At 40.4% G+C, this 22,734-nt stretch overlaps 1 protein-coding gene across 1 annotated transcript in view; it reads left to right on the top strand.

Moving 5' to 3' along the window:
- The window catches only part of LOC134862870 (CUB and sushi domain-containing protein 1-like), a 343,579-nt gene that overhangs the window by 289,062 nt on the left and 31,783 nt on the right, over positions 1 to 22,734 (top strand). The window contains exons 43-55 of the mRNA XM_063880971.1: positions 1,051 to 1,167; positions 2,738 to 2,947; positions 4,626 to 4,814; positions 5,319 to 5,496; positions 9,756 to 9,901; positions 11,837 to 11,917; positions 15,729 to 15,842; positions 16,983 to 17,099; positions 17,325 to 17,396; positions 17,980 to 18,126; positions 21,257 to 21,445; positions 21,529 to 21,714; positions 22,364 to 22,561. Coding sequence (XP_063737041.1) covers positions 1,051 to 1,167; positions 2,738 to 2,947; positions 4,626 to 4,814; positions 5,319 to 5,496; positions 9,756 to 9,901; positions 11,837 to 11,917; positions 15,729 to 15,842; positions 16,983 to 17,099; positions 17,325 to 17,396; positions 17,980 to 18,126; positions 21,257 to 21,445; positions 21,529 to 21,714; positions 22,364 to 22,561 — 1,944 coding nt within the window. The remainder of the gene's footprint in view (positions 1 to 1,050; positions 1,168 to 2,737; positions 2,948 to 4,625; positions 4,815 to 5,318; positions 5,497 to 9,755; positions 9,902 to 11,836; positions 11,918 to 15,728; positions 15,843 to 16,982; positions 17,100 to 17,324; positions 17,397 to 17,979; positions 18,127 to 21,256; positions 21,446 to 21,528; positions 21,715 to 22,363; positions 22,562 to 22,734) is intronic.

A 22,734-nucleotide genomic window follows, 5' to 3' on the forward strand; every position in this document is an offset into this window, starting at 1 on the left:
GTTAATGATTTGTTGTTTTTAACAAACTACATTTTTCACAAATAAATTAATAGTTTAACTAAATGAGAACTTCTTAAATATGATTTAATTGGTATATTTAGTTGTATTTAACCTTGGAATCAGATTTGTGGAATTAAGCAACTTCCTAAAAGACATGATCAATATACCTGCTGCATACTAACATAATTGTGTAGCTTGTTATGTGAGCCAAGGCTTCCTCACTTCTGCAAAGGAGTATAGGGACCTTGATCACATCGATGTTTGTGTTTGTTGAAAACTTGTAGCAGGTCTGGGAAGCCCATTCCATTTAAACTCAACCTTGACATGTCAGGATTAACTATCCCAGCCACAGACGCCTTCAGTATTTATTCAATTCAACATTTCCTATTCCAGTCAGAGAGACTTGCGTCAACCAAATCATTTCTAAATCTGTCAACAGAAGGGTGAGTCATAATAGGGTGTTATAATATTCAATATATATCTGTCTGTCTCTACTGGTTGTCAAGGATATATGCCCCTATGACATTTAGATTTTAGTTTTAAACATGATATCCCCTCTTTAAAAATTGGATTTATACACGTAAGTAGCACCAAATGAAACTGTCTCTGTTATCACAAAGTTTGTTTTATTTTTGTATTTGTTTGCCCCTAATGCATTATACCTGCTATATATGCTATAAAGTAATATCACTGTATTTAACCTTACCTAAAACCTAAACTGAAAATAGAAGAGAAAAACTGAGCATTATAAACGCTGTAAAGGTGCCATATGAACAGCTGTATTGAATTGCATTAGATTATAGAGGTATAACTTATAAAGTGCCCACTGAGTGTAAATGTCGATACTATAAATCCCACTGTCCAGCTAAAGGGTACTCAAGTCCCAGAGGGGGCTGCTTGTTTCAAGGTTTCAAGGTTTCAAGGTTTGTTGCTGTATTTCTAATATTTCTTGTTTTTTAGCCCTGTAACTTGTTCCTGTTGCCCCCGAGGAAGTGAGGATGCTCCCGTGTTTCCTCTTTAACTATGTGTTCTCTGCGCCTGTGCTGTCAGCTCGCTGTGGCGGGGTGTTGTCTGAGAAGAGTGGTGTCATCCTCAGTCCGGGTTTCCCTGGCAACTATCCCGGCAACCTGGACTGCACCTGGCAAATCACACTGCCAACTGGATATGGTAAGTATTATGGGATAAAAAATAAAAATGTATTTGGGAAAACAAATACTTTGTTTTATAGCAGCGACGTAATATTTATGGAAAGCTTTTTAATGCTTTCACTGAGTAAGTGATGTGATGTCAATGTACAGTGGCTTGCAAAAGTATTCACCCCTCTTGGCATTTTTCATGTTTTGTTGCCTCACTACCTGGAAGTAAAATGGATTGCTTGAGGGTTTGCATCATTTCATTTGCAGAACATGCCTACAACTTTGAAGATGCGTTTTTTTAAATTTTATTTAATGCGAAGCAAACGACAAAAACCACAAAATAACAGAAAACTTCAGTGTGCAGAACTGTTCACCCCCTAATGTCAGTACTTTGTAGAGCCACCTTTTGCTGCAAGTCACTTTTGATAAGTCTGTTTGAGCTTGCCACATCTTGCCACTGGGATTTTTGCCCATTCCTCATGGCAAAACTTCTCCAGCCCCTTGATGTTGGATGGTTTCTGCTTGTGAACAGCAGTCTTCCAGTCTTCATTGGATTGAGGTCTGGGCTTTGACTAGGCCATTCCAACACATTTAAACTCTTCCGGTTAAACCATTCGAGTGTTGCTTTAGCAGTATGCTTCGGGTCATTGTCCTGCTGGAAGTTGAACCTCCGTCCAAGTCTCAAATCACAGGCAGACTGAAACAGGTTTTGCTCTAGAATATCCCTGTATTTAGCACCATCCATCTTTCCCTCGACAGTTTCCCAGTCCCTGCTGCTGAAAAACATCCCCGTAGCATGATGCTGCCACCACCATGTTTCACTGTGGGGATTGTGTTCTTGAGTGATGGGATGTGTTGGGTTTCCGCCAGACATAGCGTTTCCCTTGGTGGCCAAAAGCTCAATTTTAGTCTCATCTGACCAGAGCACCTTCAGCCATGCATTTAGGGAATTGGCCACATGCCTTTTGGCAAACTCATAACGTGCCTTCTTATTTTTAACACTAAGTAACTGACTTGTTTGGAGAGCTCCTTGGTCTTCATGGTGTGATACCTCTTGCTTAATGGTGTTGCATCCTATGGGGCCTTTCAGAAAAGGTGTGTTTATACTGACAGATCATGTGACACTTAGCTTGCACACAGGTGGACTTCATTTCACTAATTATGTGGCTTCTGAAGGTAATTGGTTGCACCATAACCTTTTAGAGGCTTCATAGCAAAGGGGGGTGAATACATGTGCACATCCCAATGTTCAATTTTTTATTTTAAAAAAATTGTGCAGATCCATCACGTAAAATTCAGATTAAACAGCATTTAAATTACAGGTTGTAATGTAACAAAGTAGATAAAAAGCCAAAGAGGGTGAATACTTTTGCAAGGCACTGTAACTAGTGGAAAGGACATGAACTTTTACTTTCATTAATGCTAATTATGAATGATCAAAGACATATTTATTTTCCTTTCAATTGCTTTGCTAATATTTGGGACTGATTGTGAAAATATGTACCAAATAAAAACTGTATATGGCATGCATTAAAGAATAGATCTACTCTCTATGTTTAATGTGTTTTGTATGTCTAATACGATCTGTGTTTGTATGCTAGGAGCACATATTCAGTTCCAAAACTTCTCTTCTGAAGACAACCACGACTTCCTGGAGGTCAGAGCTGGACCACAGCACAGCTCTGCTCTTATTGGACAGTTTACTGGCTCTCAGATCCCACCCCTCATGCTGAGCACTACCCACCTGACGGTCATCCACTTCTACAGTGACCATTCAGAGAACCGGCCGGGGTTTAAACTAACCTATCAGGGTGAGCTTACGTGTGATTTTTAACTTTTGACATTGTTTTTCTCGAGGCCACAAACCCTGAGGTGTCACTGCAGGCGCTTTCAGTTGAAAGTGGCCCCTCAAGAGACTAAACCTGTGTTCACATTAAGCCAACGGTTGGGAACACAAGAATGATTTAGAAAAAAGAGACGGCCTGCCCATGGTTTTTGAATAAACCCAGTCCCAAAATAACAAAGCCTTCCCAACTCCAAGAAACGAAGGGTAGGATGAAGAAACACATCGCTATTAAGTTTTTAGCTTTGATCCGTGGATGAGTCATGCTAAAGACTTTTAAAAAAGGTAGAGCTTTCCTCTCATCATGAAGAGAGATGGATTGTTAGTAAGCCTTGTGAGGGACTGGCATCTTGTCCAGCAGGCTTTACTCGTAGCCTTAAGTGTTTCACTTCAAAGACTCAAGAGATGCAATGTGGGCCTATACGCCAGCGTAAGAAGAACAAGGCTCACTAACTTACTCATACGCTAACCCACATGCACATAGTCTTTTTACCCTTTCTTTCTCCTAATTTGCAATGACCAAATCCCCTAAAACGGCAGCTTTGGCACTGCTTACTTCCACTTTTGGCTCTTGAAGCTTGTAGACATATTCCCCCAAATAAAGTTGCACTAGATGCCCTTTTTCATCTGACATCACATATCTTGTGCTGTCTAAGAGCTTCATAATATAATGATGGGTTTTGTTGAATGAACCCAATTGGGAGAGCTCTGGCAGTGTGCATGATTTCCCCCCTGCAGCACTGGGTGACACAAGCTCAGGTTCTGTTTTAAGGTCCGGCAGCTATATGGTTCAGTAGGCTGAATTGCAGTGTGCACATCCACAGAATCTCAGAGGGATAAGTGCATAAAATCAATGGAAAGTACCCTCGCAGTGATTTTTAGACCCATATGTCGCTAATAAAATCTTTAGGGAGCTCTGATTCCAGTTTTAGTGTTTGGCACTCTGACATCGTACGTTCTTGATTGTAGTTTCACAGCCACACGTACTCCCACTACAACTTGGAGAACCTTTGGCTTACATTTTCCACATTCCCTCCTTTCAGCCCCTGGTATTACTTCATCCTCTCCATTTCTTTCCCTTGATGCTGCTTTCACAGGGGACCTCCACATCTGTCACTACTTACTTTTCTGTTCCTTCTGTGTTTCCACTCTGTCCAGTTTGCTTTGCAATATTTGTTTAGCTATCAGTGTCTTAAAGTGCCAGGGGATCTCAGTTCTGACGTTGTTAAGTGTCCTTTGTGGTTTCTCCCATCTGGACTTGGAATGGTTTAGCCCACAGGTGTTCCTGTCCACATGCAGTGTTCTTGTACGTACACTTTAGATAGTGCTTGTACTAGAACGTCTGTATATTTGAGCCAGATTAAATGCATTAAGGCAGCAACTGTTTATCAACTTTGGTGATGCCCCTTGAAGTTTATATGCCTCAGAATCTGAATAAAATTGATTACAATTGTCATTTTTTTATTTGGCAGGCAGCCTTAGTGAGCTGCTGTTTATGGCGACAGGGTGCACTGCCAATAAACAAATACATTGAATTCGGTAATCTCACTTTAACTGAATCATATTACCTTAAAAATCAAGTGTATCTGAAATTAAATCTGAGTATTTTCACTCTGAAAGTAATTTTTCTTCATCTGTCTCTTCAGCCTATCAACTTCAAAACTGCCAGGACCCCTTTCCTTTCCTCAACGGTGACATCATCAACAGTGACTACAGCGCTGGCCAATCAGTGACTTTTCAGTGCTATCCTGGTTATGTTTTGATTGGACACCCTGTACTAACGTGCCTGCACGGGACCAACCGGAAGTGGAACCACCCATTTCCACGCTGTGAGGGTAAGAAGAACAACCGATTACATTTTTTATATGATTTTATTTGATGGGTGATAAGTATGTGTCAAGATTAAAATGAAGATACAAATGTGCATTTGTCACATCATGCTGTGTGGTTATCAATTGTCTCCCAGAACATCCCCATCCATCAGGTACCAATGATAATTTAAAGTCTAGACATTTAGAAAATGTTGTTATCCTAATTGAATTTTGCAGCAAGTAATCTCATCTTTCATCAGTATCACAAGCCAGCAGCAGTTAAAAACACAGTGAATATTCCTATGTCACTTAGATCATTTACTCTATACATCAGTAGCACGGTCATTGCTCTTATTGATGGCACCACTGCTGCTGCTTTGCTAATACTACTGCAAATAAGATGATATTTATATTCCACAGTGTCTATAGTTAAAAGTTATTCTTTCCTCCCGATCGTTTCAGGACTAGCACGTTAGAGGAATGGGACAAATTTGCACATAGATAATCTCATAACTCTGCTTTTTACAGCTCCTTGCGGCTATAACGTCACGGCTGAAAACGGGACGATCTATTCACCTCAGTACCCCATTGAGTACCCCAACTCCCAAGACTGCAGCTGGCTCATCACTGTTCCCCACGGACACGGAGTTTATATCAACTTTACCTTATTGCAGACGGAGCCTGTCACTGATTACATCGCTGTCTGGTAAGCCTGGGTACACTTACACACACACCCACACACCCACACACCCACACACACACACACACACACACACACACACACACACACACACACACACACACTCACACACTCACTCAAATGCAAAAGCTTCTTTTCAGTGTTGCCCTTTATCCTTGGCCCGATTGCATCACTGACAGGTAAGTATTGAATTGACTTGCATCCTGCCTCCTCTCTGAACACTAAAATAAGTTATATCAACTTTTTATTCATTTTTTTATTATCATTCTATCCCTGTCACACACACACACACACACACACACACACACACACACACACACACACACACACACACACACACACACACACACACACACACACACACACACACACACACACTTCTGATTTCTCTCACACACACTTGTATTAGTGGTAACCTTATTCCTGACATTGATGGGATTCCTTTCTTACCTGCACAAAGGAATTGACAAAGAAAACATCAATATGTGTCACGTGTTTATGATGTTATCCTACAGGGACATACACCAACACCCATATGGATATGTGTAATGCCTGGTTTATGCACCGGATCCCACCAACATACCCTACTAATACATACACCCATATATACTGTGTGCTATGCATGGACTGAATCTCCTGCAGTAATAATGGGATTCAGGGTGGAGGTGGGATTGTAACAGGGAGTGTGAGAGTAATGCATTTACAATGGGACCACTGACCAATTCAATCTAACTCAGCACCACGGCCATAGGCAGACCCAGAGAGGGCTTAGGAACTCTGGCAGTAATGATGAGATTCAGTGAGGAGTGGGAAATGTAATGAAAGGAGCTGGGTTCACATATCCAACGGGACTGGGGTGGCTCTGACGAGTTTTGGTCAGTCCGAGAGAAATTTCTCACTGAATAATTACATTTGAACAATGAATCTATTACTAATAAAAATTAAGATCAAGTAGGATTTCGTCACTCGCTGTCATCATCTGGTGGAGGTCGGTTTTAGGAGTATTTGGTGTTAGGTTGAGGCCAGTCTATAATTTTCCTGCTCCAGAGTAAAGCTTTAGGGAGGGAGCAGTTGAAATGCAGGCAGTGGGAAAGTAATACATTTACACTCTGTGACTACTCGCTTTCAATCTCACCAGCTACCAGCGCCATGGAGATAGCTATGGAGAGGCACAGCATCAAGTTATTTTGTAGTTGCAAATTGATTTTTGTGATTCATGTGTTTTTGGCACATTACACAGGGACCAAAATCCTCGATTGTAGGGTACCAAAAGACATCTGTAACGTGAGATTAGAGCATGAATGATGGACTGCTGCTCCGTTCAATCCCGCTTTATTTCCCAACACATGAATATATTTGGAAGTGACTGGGGGCCAACACTGAAGGAACGAGTGCTTTGCTCAGAGCCAGTGGGATAGCATCTACCTTCCTCAGACGGATTTAGAGTGAGTGATCCTAAGGTCCGCTGATACTGCAGTACAGACATGGAAACAGAACAGGAAACAGAAACGTCCTGAGTAATCATCAGATACAGTACAGTGTCATTGATTCATTTTAAAGTAGAATGTACTTTTCTAAGAAACTACTTAGGCTGTTACATCAGTGACTCTGCCCTGGGCGCCCTTGTCTTTGTCGGATATGCATCGCTCATCTGAGCTTCAATAAATCCATATTCTATTGTTTAATCCCTAATATTTGTTTCAGTGAGTCTTTGGCTTATTTTGAATTTGAGAATGTAATGTGCTTTTCATGTTGAAGGTGGTAGCAACAAGAGAGGTACAGAACACGGGAGAGTTCATGTCATTAATGACGCACAGAGGACAGAGTTCATAGAACATTGCCTTTGCTCAGGTTCAGTGCTGAATGTGTTCAATGCCATAAGTATCAGCTGCCTTACAATCACCTCACACTCAAACAGGTCAATGAGGTGGTTTTCTTACTCATCTGAAGAGCCTACATTTTCCCTTCTCTGATCACTCATTCTGCCGCTGCTGTCAGTAGTTATGCTGATTTCCTCCTCCGCCATCCTCCTCGTGTTCTCGCTTCTCATTAATCAAACTTGTGATGAATGTCTCTTGCCTTTGTGAATCACAATGTCCTGCTTTTTTTTCCATATCTCAGTGATGTGTATCTTCTGGTTTCTGCCCTGTATACCCCTGGGGTTTATATGACGGCAGCTGCATCCAGATGTCAGGGACTGAAGCCAAACTGTCTCTATGCTCTGCAACCAGAGGAAGTTTGGCTGCTTGCCTAATATCACTGGACCACTTCTAGCAGGGGTCTATGGATCTAACACCAGAGCAACACTTTTCCTAAAATCCTCTGTCTCTGAAGTCAGGTGGTTTGACAAAATGTGTATATGATGTTTTTTAAAAACGTTTTTGAACAAATCTGAACATCATCTAACATTTGTTGATGATTTTAGAATAAATTATTCAACAAAAATAATCTACAGTATGTTGAAATGATTAATGCGGTTCATTGTTTATTTCACTCAACGAGCTAATGCTGTAAAAGACATCAGTTTATTTTGAAATACTTATTTTATCGGATACACTTTTCTCCAATCCAGGACTCAGATCGAGGTAGTGGCGAAAGTGCAGTGCTTCTACCGTACAAGGGGGAAAATGTGATTTGGTTGATGGTGAATCATGCCAGCCCCATCTTTCTTCTATCTGTTAATATATTCTTTCCAATTCCACCCTATTCCCAGCTGCAGTGGGCTCACGTCAATCACCTGTAGTAGATAGACAGAATAGATACATCTTAATAAATCAAACTTCCTATAAATCCTAATTTCCAGAGGTTACTTCAAAACATTTTCTGCCCACGTATCAGCAGGCGTGGAGATTCACAAACCAGCAGCCTTTTAGCCTCACAAGCTTACATCTCATGGCTTCAGGGTACTGACTCTATTAAATGGGTTTCATTGAACCAGAAAGGTCACTAACCAACTCCGGGAGCTAAGTCCAAGTCTTCTCTGTGCTGTTGTCCAATTTCTTTATTAGAAGTTAAAAATATATAGTAATTACAACTCCCAAAAACATGTTTTGATAAATGTTAAATGCATACGGTAAATATATATTAGTTCTGTTTATTTTCTCTAAGTAAAAATCGAGCCGCAAAAATCTAGGTCTGCTTTAATTTAAATGACCCAAAAAGCACATTTTTGATTCTCCAAATGAGCTCCCAACACCTTCAGAAAGCCTTGAATTATTGAGGAGCCATGAGATCCCAGGCACTTCTCATGAATAAAATGTTAAAATCCTTGTTTAATCCAATGGCCTGTTCATTAAAAACCTAAAACTGGGCATTTAGGAACTTTAGAAAATGTAACCTTTCAGCAACATTCAATATTTAATGACTAAAGTTAAGCCTTTAATCCACAGGCTTTGTTCAATGAACTTGTGTGAAATAGGTTAAAAAAGCAAAGATTTAGCTTCATACAATATTTTTTCTGCCCTTTAAAAAGCCAGGCATGTGGCAGATACATGTTTTATTTTATTAATAAAGGCTGCGTTTGGTCTGTCTTTCCAAGTGTTATTACTTTGAATCAGTGAAAGCCAAATTAACATTTCATAAAAGGTTCACACTGATCCCAACCCCTGACCTGCCTGTAGTCAACGGTCTGTTTATTCAGTATGATTTTAATTACCTAATCAATGTAGCCATTTAACTTTTTCATCACTGTTATGGATTGTCATTATGAAGAATCCACTCAGACACTTTTGGAGATAATTCTGGATTTATGATCAAATATTTATTCTGGTGATGCAGGGTTGAATTTTGCTGGCAGATCAATGAGACAATCCATATATTTCTACTCAGAGAAATAAAAACAGTTGTGTACTCGACTAATGGAGGTTGAACCTGGGCAGATAGAGTGCCCAATGGTTCCATAGTTACCCTCAGGTTACCTTTAGATTCGTAAAATTATATTAAATGCCATCCTCATATTCCCATGAGTAAGATGTTTCTCAGACTATGGCTACAAAACTTTCTTGTCTAGACACATATAATTAATGTTTGTGACAAATACCTCTGAGTCTTTTTAGTATACGGGCTTTGCTTTTGTAGAAAATGATTCATTGAACACAAGTAAATCAGAGAAACAGTTATCTTGACTTTGTATGCATAGTTGTCTTCTTGCCAGCTGTTAAGTGACTTTTATTTTCTCTCCGTCCATCCGTCTTCTGCAATTACTCCAATGTTTCTTGCTAAGCCTTGTCTGTTGTCTGTGTTCCTCTCTCCGTCCCTTCATTCAGGGATGGCCCAGATACGTCTGCTCCTCAACTGGGAGTCTTTAGCGGCAACACAGCCTTGGAGTCGGCCTATAGTACCAGCCCAAAGGTCCTGATCCGCTTTCACTCAGACTTTTCCACTGGAGGGTTCTTCATTCTAAACTACCATGGTACAGATACACACTCACACACACACACACCTGTAGTATAAGCATGCTCATATGTACAGCTGTGTACAGCTTATGCTGTAGAAACAGTTAGACTCATAAACCAACAGTTATACGGGCAGGTAAACAACATTTTGACACTGTCAAAATATGGCACAGCATCTTATTGCACAAGATTGTTTGAGTGCCATCTGTGTCCCTGAAAACCAAAGTGTCTCCAATCCAAGCTTCAATCATAAATGTATCTAGTCTTCTGGTGTCAGTTCCATAATCAGTGAATAGCTATAACAGATGAGTCAGGCAGTTACAAAAAAACATTTCTAAAGTGTGAAGTGTTTTTTCAGTCTTTATCAAAGCTTTCATGCTAACTCCCCTAGTATTCACTCTTTGTAAAATAAAGTCAATATGTCTGGAAAAGTCAATGTCATGGTTTTCAGTGATTAACAGGAAACAGTTATGTACTCTTTATCGCATTGAAACAGCCTATTGGATAAAGGCTGCAGCTGCACCACTTGTTTCTCAGCGTGTGCATTGTGCATCTCGCTAATTCACATTTAAAAAAAGACCTAAAGTCAATTTGAGTTTCCTAAAGTTGAAATATGTTTTTGTTTATGGACTTGTGAATTATTTTTGAAAAACAGTCTTATTATTTTCCCAAGCTTATAAGTTGTTGAATAATAAATGACAATCCTAATTATTCTATTGTTTTCTAATGTTTGTTATTCAAGTGAGTGAAGCTTCTCAAGATGTTCTTAAGATCTTGAGGAGTTTGATGCCACTGTTGGCAGCTGAATAAAACCATGTGGGCTCAGCTCCATATGTGAGGTTTTCTCTTCATTCTGTCCAGAAATTATTATTATTATGCACTCAAGTTTTTCTTTTACTCCCACTGAAATACTGAATGTCCTGTTTTATAGTGCTGGGTGATGGCACACGGACATTCAACTTATAATTAACACAAGGTCACCCTCTAGATGAAGCATGTGAAAGATATGCATACTTTATTACATGGCTTAGTTGAATACTCCATTCTGATTGGTTAATCCAGTAATAGAGACCACTGTCAAGAATGTACTGACCGTTGATAAGGAGGAACAAGAAAGAGAAAGGAAAATAGGTTAAAAGACGGAGCGCTGGACGTCAGATAAATCACCAGAAGAAGACAGACAGGAAGTAAACACTAACAGGAACACGCTCAGGGCTCTGCAGTGTTTAAGGGCTTGTTAGTGGATCAGAAGCTGTGAACAGACTTGGAACAGTTACAAAAAACCTCGATCAGTGGTGCCGTAAAGTTGTTGTTGTCGCAGTTCCAGCCGTTGGTGCCCCGTGGAACAGAGTTTGGTTTTTTTCCTTAGTGAAAGAAATACGATCCTTTTTGAGTCAATAAGATAATTTCAATTTATATGGGGAGTCGAGTCGTTAGTTTGTTTAGTATCTGGCCGTGTAATAAGTAATAAGCTCTGCGTCGGGCTCCCTGGTCAGCATGTCGGGTGTTCTTTTCCCCATAATGACCGCCCCGCTGCACGTTATCCCTTACATATGCAACATGTCAAGCCTAGTTCAAGCTGAGACCTTCTGAGAAACGAAGAACCCTCTTGTTGAGGTCATTTCATATCCTGACGCCCTGATTCGAGCATGGCTGGCCCTTAAGAACTGCCTTGATGTTTAAAAAAATAAAGATCCATAACCATATCATCTGGCATATTCTACACACACTCTCTTTTGCTACAGATGAAACTCCACTTCTTGGTTATCATGTTTTAGTTAATGCACAATGATTTACAATAAATGGATTTATTATAACCCCCCCACACACACACACACACACACACAAACACCTTTAAAATAAACAGGATATCTTTCACTGTGTGGACTTGATTGTTTGTTTTTTCACTTGAAATCTAAGGTACCTTATAAAACGTTTTCCTATCTCTCCAGCCTACCGTCTGAAGAAATGTCCTGCTCCGCCTGTTGTGGAGAACTCAGAGGTGATCTACGAAGATGAAGACTTCCAGATTGGTAATTAGTAGTAATAAGATCTTAGTTGAATGAAAGTGATGTCGCACTACGGAGCCTACATAACTTCAGAAAAACAAATGTTTTAATTGCCTTTTCTTTGGGGGGCATCATACTGAAACATCAAAAAGACTCTCACCTGACAGGTCTGACACTCTGCCTGATCAGTGTGGGGTCATTATGCTGATATACTAATGGGCCAAATGACTCTATACATGCATGTTCTAAATATAGCAACGTGAGTCTGCTACTGTTAATTATATTTGGCTTTGTGAGTGAAGCTGAGCCACTTGCTCCAGATAAAATTCACGCAGTGTTCAACTGTGTTTGCATGTTGTCAGTATCTGTGACACAGAAAGAAACAGGAATGCAATCAATTCCCAAAATAAAATTAAGCTATGCAAAATTCCTCATTAATATCTATGTCAGTTGCGTCTCTTTACACCCAGTACAGAGATGGGTTTGGGGTGTGTCTGGTGCCTTTTAGCATAACCAGGGGCAAACAGTTGGCTCCATCAATGGAGATAAATAAGCATTCCACCCCTTTTAAAGAGTCCATCATTGTCCCTTTCCCCAAAAAGACAAAACCCATCTGCCTCAATGACTACCGCCCAGTTGCAATCACCTCCATCATCATGAAGTGCTTTGAGCGGTTAGTCAAACCTTTTATCACCTCCTCCCTCCCTGACTCACTGGACCCCCTGCAGTTTGCCTACAGGGCAAACAGGTCCACGGATGATGCCATCTCCCTCACATTCCACACTGCCCTCTCCCACCTGGACCAGAGGAACACTTGTGTGAGAATGCTGTTCATTGACTACAGTTCAGCATTCACCACCATTGTGCCCTCCAAACTCATCATTAAGCTCAGGGACCTTGGGCTCAACAGCGCCCTCTGTGACTGGATCCTGAGCTTCCTGATGGGCAGATCCCAGGCAGTGCGGATGGGGAACATCACATCCTCCACCTTGACCCTCAACACCGGAGCCCCTCAGGGTTGTGTGCTCAGCCCTCTCCTCTATTCGCTGTTCACGCACGACTGCGTGGCCACACACAGCTCCAACACCATCATCAAGTTTGCTGACGACACAACCGTCATCGGCCTGATCACAGACAGCAAAGAGACGGCGTACAGAGAGGAGGTCAGAGCCCTGACATCTTAGTGCCAGGACAACAACCTCCACCTCAACGTCAGCAAAACAAAGGAGCTGATTGTGGACTACAGGAAGAGGCAGAGAGAGGCACACACACCCATCACCATCAACGGGACTCCTATGGAGAGAGTCTGCAACTTCAGGTTCCTCGGGGTAAACATCAGTGAGGACCTGACATGGACACATCACACCAGGGTCATATCCAAGACAGCTCGACAGCGGCTGTTCTTCCTCTGCAGGCTGCGGAAGTTCAACATGGACTCCAGGATACTCTGCAACTTCTATAGGTGCACCATCGAGAGTATCCTGACTGGCTGCATCACCGCCTGGTATGGCAGTTGCACCGCCCTCAACCGTAAGACTCTACAGAGGGTGGTGAAAACTGCTCAGCACATCACCAGGACGGAGTTGCCATCCATGGAGGACCTCTACACCCAGCGGTGTAGGAAGAAGGCCAGTAGGATATTAAAGGACCCCCATCACCCCAGCAACAGTCTGTTCTGTCTGCTGCCGTCTGGCAGACGGTACCGCAGCATCCGGACCAAGACGATCAGACTCAGAGACAGTTTTATACCACAGGCTATAAGACTGCTGAACTTCTGAGCTCTGTGAATGTCTACTCATATCTGTTTATAGTACACATATCTATATATTGTACATATCTGCCATATACATCTGTTTATACGTAATATATGCATCTGTCTATACCTCCTCATTCAACAGTGTAAAGTATTTAAATTACTGTACAGTGTATTTAAATCATTTCAATGTATTCTACATAAGTATATATTTTACATCTTTCCATCTCTATTGTTGTTATTGTATATATTCTTCTCTCTTTTTGCACTATTTTATTTATCTTATTTGCACCATGAATGTTGTGTTGTTGGAGGAGCCTGGGATATAAGATTTTCATTGTCAACATATACATTGTATATGCTGTGCATATGACCATAAAACCTTTGAACCTTTGAACCTTTATATTTGTCTTAATGGTATTTATAGGAAATATTACATGTTGTTAGATAGCTAGTCTTCAAAACATTTAAATACCACCTGGATTTTGACCATAAATGTGCTAAGAAACTTAGCAGTCTAGTTGTTGTCCAAAAGAATTACTAGAATGTTTCCAATTAGGATATTTCCAATCTGTTTCAGCTGTAGAAAATGCAATGTGAATACCCATCCTCGGCTCTGTAATGGGTCTATAACAAAGTGACATTGGCGTTTATGCTCGTGCACGGGATAGAATAAAGGCCATGGGTGCAGTAGGAGAGAGAGGTGGGTATTTGTTTGGGTGTTAAGTCCAAACATCGATAATCTTTCTCCAGTGTCACTGACAGTTGACATGTAATACCCATATTTTCTCCCAAGCTTTTGAAAAACATTAATTCTGGTAGAAATAATCAGTTGTCAAGTTCTCAATTTTCCTTCAGTTCTGTGTTATGTGATTTGCTCAAAACATTTATTCTTAGGTTTGGTGACCTTTTGGATCAACGGGAAATGTGATTTTGAAAAAATCAGACATCTCATAAAACCCCAGCAAGCTCAATTTGCCCCGGCAGATTTATGCAGAGCCTAGCCGCTGCTGGCAAAGTATACAATCATTTCTCTGCAGAAAACTCACATTTTGAAATGTCAGCTTTTTTATGAACTCTGGAATGTTGGTTGATTTTTGAATAATTAGTTGATTTGGGGGATTTTCACCTTTTAAAGAAACTTTTAGAGAGTATTGGTCAAACCCCGGAGACCGGAAAGACTTCATTATCCCTCATTGATATTAGAAAAAATTGTCCTTAGATATGATCTTTCTAACAGAACGTAAATAATCTACAACGGTGATGCACAGAGTGATAATAGCATACCAGAGTGACGTCAAATAATTGGCACTCGCAGTATACACAGCACCTGTTCACAGCTAGACTGAAATCAATATCTGAGTAAAAAGGGGAGCTATTTTAGAATAATCATACATAGAAGTCTCACAAGCCCTCGGAACATTGGGATGCATGTACTTTGAATTTTGAAAGAGTTGACAAACTCTGGCAGGATGGAGTACCTCAGAGACCTCACTACCTTTGTTGTTGTCGGTCAGTCTAATGGCCAATTATACAAACTGTGAACACGCTTAAAGAAAGGCTGAGTGTTCTTGTTTTTTCTGTTTACCTTTTTTAAAGTCCATGCCTCATGCTGAGAGCTTTTGTGCCTCTGGGGCAAAGTTTGAAATAGGCATTAAATCTCTCTGACAGGTGGTGGATCTCCTCCCCTTTCAAGATCAAAACCCCTTCAATCTTGTTTTCCTTTAAAACAGGGAAACACATCTTAACTATTTTGAAGCGTATAATATTTACATTAGAGAGTTATTGATCGCTGTAATCGTCCTCCTGTTTGGTCTTGTTATAAATAGACCCATCCTTGCACAAATGTGTAAAAATATGATATTCATTCCTTGGAGCAATATACTCAAACACAAAATTCAGTCTTTTTATAGGAAAATACCCCAGGTACGAGATCATTGACATAAACTATAAACTCTGAGTCTGCTTTGGATATCATTAGTCCAGGGATGTTGTACTTACTGTACAACCATAAAGCCTCAGCAGAAGCACTTGTTTATCTGCGATCATTTAATAGACCTTTTATTTTTTTCCCTGCGTTAGGTGATATTGTGAAGTACCGTTGTCTACCTGGATACACACTGGTGGGAAAAGCGGAGCTGATGTGTAAACTCAATTCCCATTTGCTCTTTGAAGCCCCGCCACCAACATGTCAAGGTAATGCACCTCCCAAACCATAAGTGCAACATACAGCATGTTTATGTATCTATTATACACTGGCACTGTGCCCAAATGGTTTCTCAAATAAATCTGAATACATGAAATGTCCCAACTATCAAAAGGATTTGGAAGCCTTGATCCTACGTATTGGATCAAGTGATGCACATATTGACATGTTTTAGCAGGAAAAACAAAGATAGAGCAACTTTTGTTTTGTCCAAGTGAGAGATGCCAGTCAGCGATCATGCATGGAACCAAGACCCTGGACCTGAAAGTAATGAGTATTTTCCAACTATTTAATCACACGAGATGCCAACATGTCTGCCGTGAGAAAGGAAATATATTAGGTAGACTGAGTAAAGCCATACCAGTTGTGCCAAATCCTGTTTCACGTACTAAATAGTACAGGTTTTCAGTGTGTGACATTCCTACTATTGTGTTTATGTTTCAAATGTTAGAATTATAACATCTTCCACTTTGTCAATACTTCAAGTTTGGCCTTTATGTTGTTTTTTTTATTTCAAGAAGGCCGCAGGAAAGAAGCACTTGAGATTTTCAGTTAAAAATGTATTATTATACATTTAACTGAAATGCTGGCAGCAGTACCTGATATTTCTACGAGACAACTGAACACTGATTTGAATATCTCTTTTGAGAAAACTCTTTTGTGTCAAAGAGATGCTCAGCCTTCGCCATCATCATGTAAGATGAACAGAGTGTCCTTTTTAAAAGAAGCCATAAGAAGAAAGTTTGGCTCCTTTTGTGTGCAATCCTGTTTCCTAAACATTCATCACACGGCGAGATTGAGTCAGACTTCCAGTGTCTCGCCGTGTGCTAAAGGCTAATAAATGGGCCCATCTCCGAGGCAGAGAATATGGGCATGTGGCTTTGAGATTCTTTCATAGCCCCAACATGACCCTGACGAAGGCAAGCAAGTTCTATAGAAAGCATATTTCAAAAGACGCGCTTTTTATTTGTGTGAGCTGGAAAAAAGGATACAGATAATGGATGTAGACAGGTAAACAAGAACATAGAGATGGATGCATTTTAGGAATGAGAGTGGTTAGAACAACCTGGTATGTAACAACAAAAAAAGTTCTCAGCAATCTCACTGGCTTTTGTCTATAACCCTTCCAGCCCAGTGCCCAGCCAATGAGGAGCGGACATTGTCATCAGGAGTGATACTTAGCCCTGGGTTTCCTAGCAACTACCCTAACAGCCAGACATGCTCCTGGCTGCTTCATATGGTTCCAGGTACAGTGTGTGTGGAGGGGGGGGCAACCAGTGCGTGTCTAGGCTGCTGTTTTTCTGTTAAGGGGCTGTGTGTGCGCATATGTACAAATATCTGCCCTTTGATCATAAGTAACTGTGTGTGTGTGTGTGTGTGTGTGTGTGTGTGTGTGTGTGTGTGTGTGTGTGTGTATTGCATGTTGAGGGTGTTTGGATGTGTTTGTAGATAACTTTGCCTTGTTTCTCCAGGTTACACCATCAACATCTATGTAGAGATGTTCCACAGCGAGAAACAGTTTGATGAACTGGAGATTTTTGATGGTATACTGAGTTATCCTTTTTCTATTTTGCCACACCCTGGACACACACACACACACACACAGCCACACACACATATCCACAACCAGCTTTAAAGATATGGTTGTTAATGAAAAGAACCAAAACCGTTTCTAATGTTTATTCTCATGTGTGTTGTTGTGATTTTTAGACAGTAAATGGCATTATTGTAGAGTTGTTTCTGAATTTAGGCTCCATCTACTGCTGGGTTCAAATGACAGACTTTTGAACAGACTGAGGGTCGTGCTCCATAAACCTGGGATGAAATTATACAATGTGTTTCAATCAGAATCATGTAAAACAAGGCATTTGGAGGAATTTAGCGACGTGCATGTCTCAGAAACAATAAAAAACATTCCCAATACAACACTGTGTTCATCTCCATCTCAGGTTAGGCTAATATTAATCTAGGGGAATGTTATATGTAAACCTATGAATCCCACCAACACACACAGACCACTAAACAAAACTACGTAGTGTAGGTGCATGTGTATTCATGAGGAATACTTAGATATACAGTATACTGTACGCACAGCAGTTCTGAAGTGTCATTCATTTGTTTCTCTAGGATCCTCAGGGCAGAGTCCTCTTCTCGTCGCTCTAAGTGGAAATCACTCATCTCAGCTGAACTTCACATCAAAAACAAACCAGCTCTATCTGCGCTGGTCCACTGACCATGCCACAAACAAGAGAGGGTTCAAGATACGATACTCAGGTACAAATGATATCTTTCATTTTCTCTGTTCTTTATGTCTGTTATATTCAGCTGGTTCTGTTATCGTTGATAAAACACCAGTTCTCTTCTTATATCTTTAAAAGCATAACAAAAGCATGCATATTATGTGTCTGTTTACATGTCTTATTATTTCTCTGTACTAAGTATTCTTTTAATTTGAATAGTTATTTTAATTTGAATAACAATGGCATGTAGATGTGCATTACTTGCATGTCAGGAGACCTTGAATGTGAGATTAGATCAAGATCAGTGTGCTGCCATCTGAAGACTACTGTCTGCCTGCTTTTGTCTGTGCTTTCACACATTGTACCCGTCCTTCTGTGTGGAAAAATGTTTGACTAATGTTGGCTGAAGTGATTTGTCTATTACTAGAATTCATAACCAGCTCCTTTCTTATGATGAAAATGAATTGATGCTTCAAGGCTGTAGGTACCGGAGCATTGATCAAAGAGAAGACGTTTCTAATTGGAAACATTCTTTTTTAATGCATCTGACTAATTAAGAGCGAAAGAGAATTAGGAAATCCACTTTGTTAATTTGCAAATTTGTTTCAGATTGAGTGTATTATATCTACGGGTTCTTGCCAACATGGTGGCATTCTGATCCTTAGCTTTGTTTGGTTCAAGCCGTGAAGTTTTCAGACGCACATTATCATTCCTTCAACATGTGAGGAATGTACTGAAGATGACCATCACTTTCAATATTTTAGATACAATTTACAGTGACACTGATCCTCTTTGGACCTGAGATGAGTGAGTCACAAGGTCAGTCTCCTGGCTTTCCACTGAAAAGCAGAGTGATATATTTGAGTCTGTGGGTTATATCAGCACAATGGCCTGAAGTAATAGTGTTTTCTTTTCCCCATGGTGTTGTATTGCCTTGACAACAGCAGCTATACAGAGGACGGACATTAATGGTCGAGACTTTTACTTACAAAACACTTTTGGTGGTCTAGTGAGCTTCATTTTGAAACACACATATTGTACAGTGTATCGTGTATACTTAGGTTTAGGATATGGATTATTCCTCAAAGGGTTATTTGAGGTGTAAGACCTTGTTTTAGGTTAAATGTAACAAATCAGTTTACAGTCAGGGAAGTTATTATTGTATCTTTATGAGGGTCCTCAAACATATACTGTATGTGTGAGTGTGTGTGACTCTGGATCTGTGTTGCCTACAGCTTGGGCCGTAACATTCCCTGCTGCATTTGTGTTATCTCTTTTGATGTTGTTCATGCTTACTTCAGCTGTGAAATGACCTTGGAGACATTTTGCTTAATGGTATCATGTTTACCCACTGACCTTTCTACAAGTAGCAATAGCTCATCGCTTGTATGCATCTGTCCTTGTGATTCACTATGAAATTCCTCTCTTTGTATCACTCTTAGGTTTTTTTGTTGTATTTGCTGCCTGAATGTGTGTGGGGGGCACTTGCTCATGCTATAAACAATAATGGCCCTTAGTACATTTTAAGTAGGTATCAGCAATTGTACATAAGTGCCATCAATAATATTTGTCTCAGCATATTGTACCTCTATATGTGAGAACAAAGCTATTATATTTCTTACATAAACATTAAGAGGTCAGCATTACCCTGCTCAAACTATTCAAAATGGTACCGATGTCAGAACCTTAGGGAGACATGATAGCTTTATTACAAAGGGATACAAATGATTATGACAAAACCGAGAGTCGCTATAATTATAAAGATAAGCATTGTGTGTTGACACGTTATTATTATACATATATATATATAAGGTTGTGGTTGTATGTAAGTATATATATGGAACATTAAGCTTGCAGGGCCATCAAATTGAGCTGCTTAACTATTTGATATTCCATCTATGAAAGTAATACCAGATCTACTTCTTATACGAAATGTATCAATGATCTTTCTCATTTATTTTGTGATGATGAAGAAAACAAAGAATGGTAAAGTGTGTATCATGAAAACAAAGCATGGTAGTGGTATCATTCTTTGCATTCAATGCAGAGGCAAAGATTGATACACACTGTACCATTCTCTGCCTCGGTCCATTATCCTGCAGCTGACGGACAGTCTCTAATAACTCTATCGCTGCACTTTGCTCAGTTGGAACATTAACAATGTATTGTTTCACAGGAATTTCTCTTATCTCTCTTGCAATTTCCAACCCTGCACCTGTAATTACTTTTTTATTTTTTGTTTCGGAAGTCAAATTTAATATATTCTGCAGAGTGGAATGGAAGTCATTTCTACGTGGACATTCTCAATAAAATTGTCTTTGCAATTCAGTAATAACAACAACTGATCCTTTGATATTGAGGCCCTTAAGATTAAATCTTCAATAGGAGTTCATGTCCCTTTTTATATAATTATAAACATTCAGTAGTTAGGAACTGGAAGAATGGGCTTTCACCCTCAGACTGAATATTTGTGCAACCTCAGAATATTCCTGTTAGAGAGAAGTGGACTGATGAGATATAAAACGAATGATGCAAATGAAACAAATTCAAGATGCAGATAGTGAGCGAAAAAGAAGGCCAATATGACTCCTCTGAGGAGAGGGAGACATACCATACTTCTTGGGGACAAAGGTTTATAGTAGAGTGAAATTTACAGTTACTCTATTGTCCTGAAAGTCAATTCTCCAACGGGAAGAGGAAAGGGATAAGAGCCAGGTACCAGGTGGAATAAAGAGGACGACACTAGACAGGAAAGGAAGAGCCAAGTGGCCCATTGTGGCCTGTTGTGGAGGATGTTTATATTATTCTCCATGCTGTAGCACTTCTGCTTTTGTGTTCAGTTCCAGGAAGACTAAAACAATGCATTACTTAAAAAGGTTTCAGAAAAAGTTATTTATTTGGGCCAATTATAGTATGCTGTAATGCCAGAAGGAATATAGCTCATATTTGATATGCCTGGTAATAGGAGCATTAGTGCCGTATTGTTTCCAGGCACACCTTTTCTCAATTTAAATACACCCCCACGGAGCTAACCTTCTGTTTTCTCGCCTGCTTATTATTATCAGCATAGAAAATGAGTTAGATAAGAGTGGTTCATTTCCTGTGAAGTTTGTACACAGAGAGAAATGCTGTTTTTTCAAACTGTTCTTCCTCTCTATCTCCAGCTGCCTACTGCAGCATTAATGATCCCCCAGTGAATGGTGGCGTGGTCAACCGAACCAAACTCCGTCCAGGGAGCAGACTTCAGTTTTATTGTACCCGTGGTTACCGCATGATAGGCTCAAGCAATGCCACCTGCAGGCTTCACCCCAACGGGCTTTACCAGTGGGACGCAGCAACACCATTTTGTCAAGGTAATATTTAAAAACAACTGCTTCAAAAAAGATAACAGCAGTTTGTGAACGATCCCGCTTCAACGATTCTCTCTTTGGGGCAGCTGTCTCATGCGGAATTCCTCAGTCGCCCGGCAACGGAAGCTTCCATGCCAACCAGTACACCGTAGGTAGCCAGGTCACCTACCAGTGTAACCATGGTTTCCACCTTGACCCGGGTGCTCAAATGACTGCAGAGTGCTTGGAGGATGGCAGCTGGAGTAATGCTGCCTCAGCCCCCAGATGCCTACGTAAGTGCTTTTTTCAAACTAAGTTTTAGGGGCAGTCAAGAATACGAGAGGCCAGAGGAAAAAAATATTCTTATCTCATGGCCAATTTACATTTCTGAGCTTTTCACGAGATCTTGCAGTCTTCCTCTGCGGTAGGATTGTATATTTTTATCATTCATAATTTATAGATTATAAAGGACCATGTGTTCTGAAGGCAACATTGGAGAAGCCAGCAACACCAACTTTGGGTATTTAGTTATACATCTTAAAAACGATGTGACTGATACCTTGTCCGATGTGAGGGTCTAAGAACAGAGGGTGTCATTTTCGTATTTGTTATAAAGTGTAAACCCCCCCTCAGAGAAATGTAAAAGTTGTGATATTGGTTTATAAAAATAACCTTCGATTTGATCTGAAAAACAATACATACTCTCCTTTCCAAAGCCACAGCAGCAAGATTATCTTTCTCATTTTACTTTTCGTTGAGAAGAGTATTTCCGATAATAAAACCATGTTTCTTAAATACATTACCTACCCTAGATTTAAGTTTTGGAAACACTGCATCATAGGATAGTAGATAAAGTAGCTTGAGGTTGAGGAAACAAGTGAAGCCTGGAAACCTAATTGAATGTTTTATGTTACAGTAATTTGACTGAATTTTATTTTCCAGCGGTCCACTGCCCCAGCACTGAGGGCACCTTGTCAGATCACATGACCTCCCGCCTGCTCTCTGGTAGGTCGGCAGAGTTTGGGTCTATGGTGATGCTGGAGTGCTCCACCGGTTACTATTTGGGAGTGGGTCAGCGGACTCTTCGCTGCCTTGCCAATGGGACCTGGGAGGGGTCAGATGACCTAGCTGCCTGCAAGAGTAAGTCTTCAACAAACATAAACACCATCATGACTATCCTGACGAAGTGACGAAAAAGAGGAACCTCATCTCTCACTTGCTGTCTCTCTCACACTCACACTCACACACACACACACACACACACACACACACACACACACACACACACACACACACACACACACACACACACA

The sequence above is a fragment of the Eleginops maclovinus genome, chromosome 4 (assembly GCF_036324505.1).
Source record: "Eleginops maclovinus isolate JMC-PN-2008 ecotype Puerto Natales chromosome 4, JC_Emac_rtc_rv5, whole genome shotgun sequence".
Lineage (NCBI taxonomy): Eukaryota > Metazoa > Chordata > Actinopteri > Perciformes > Eleginopidae > Eleginops > Eleginops maclovinus.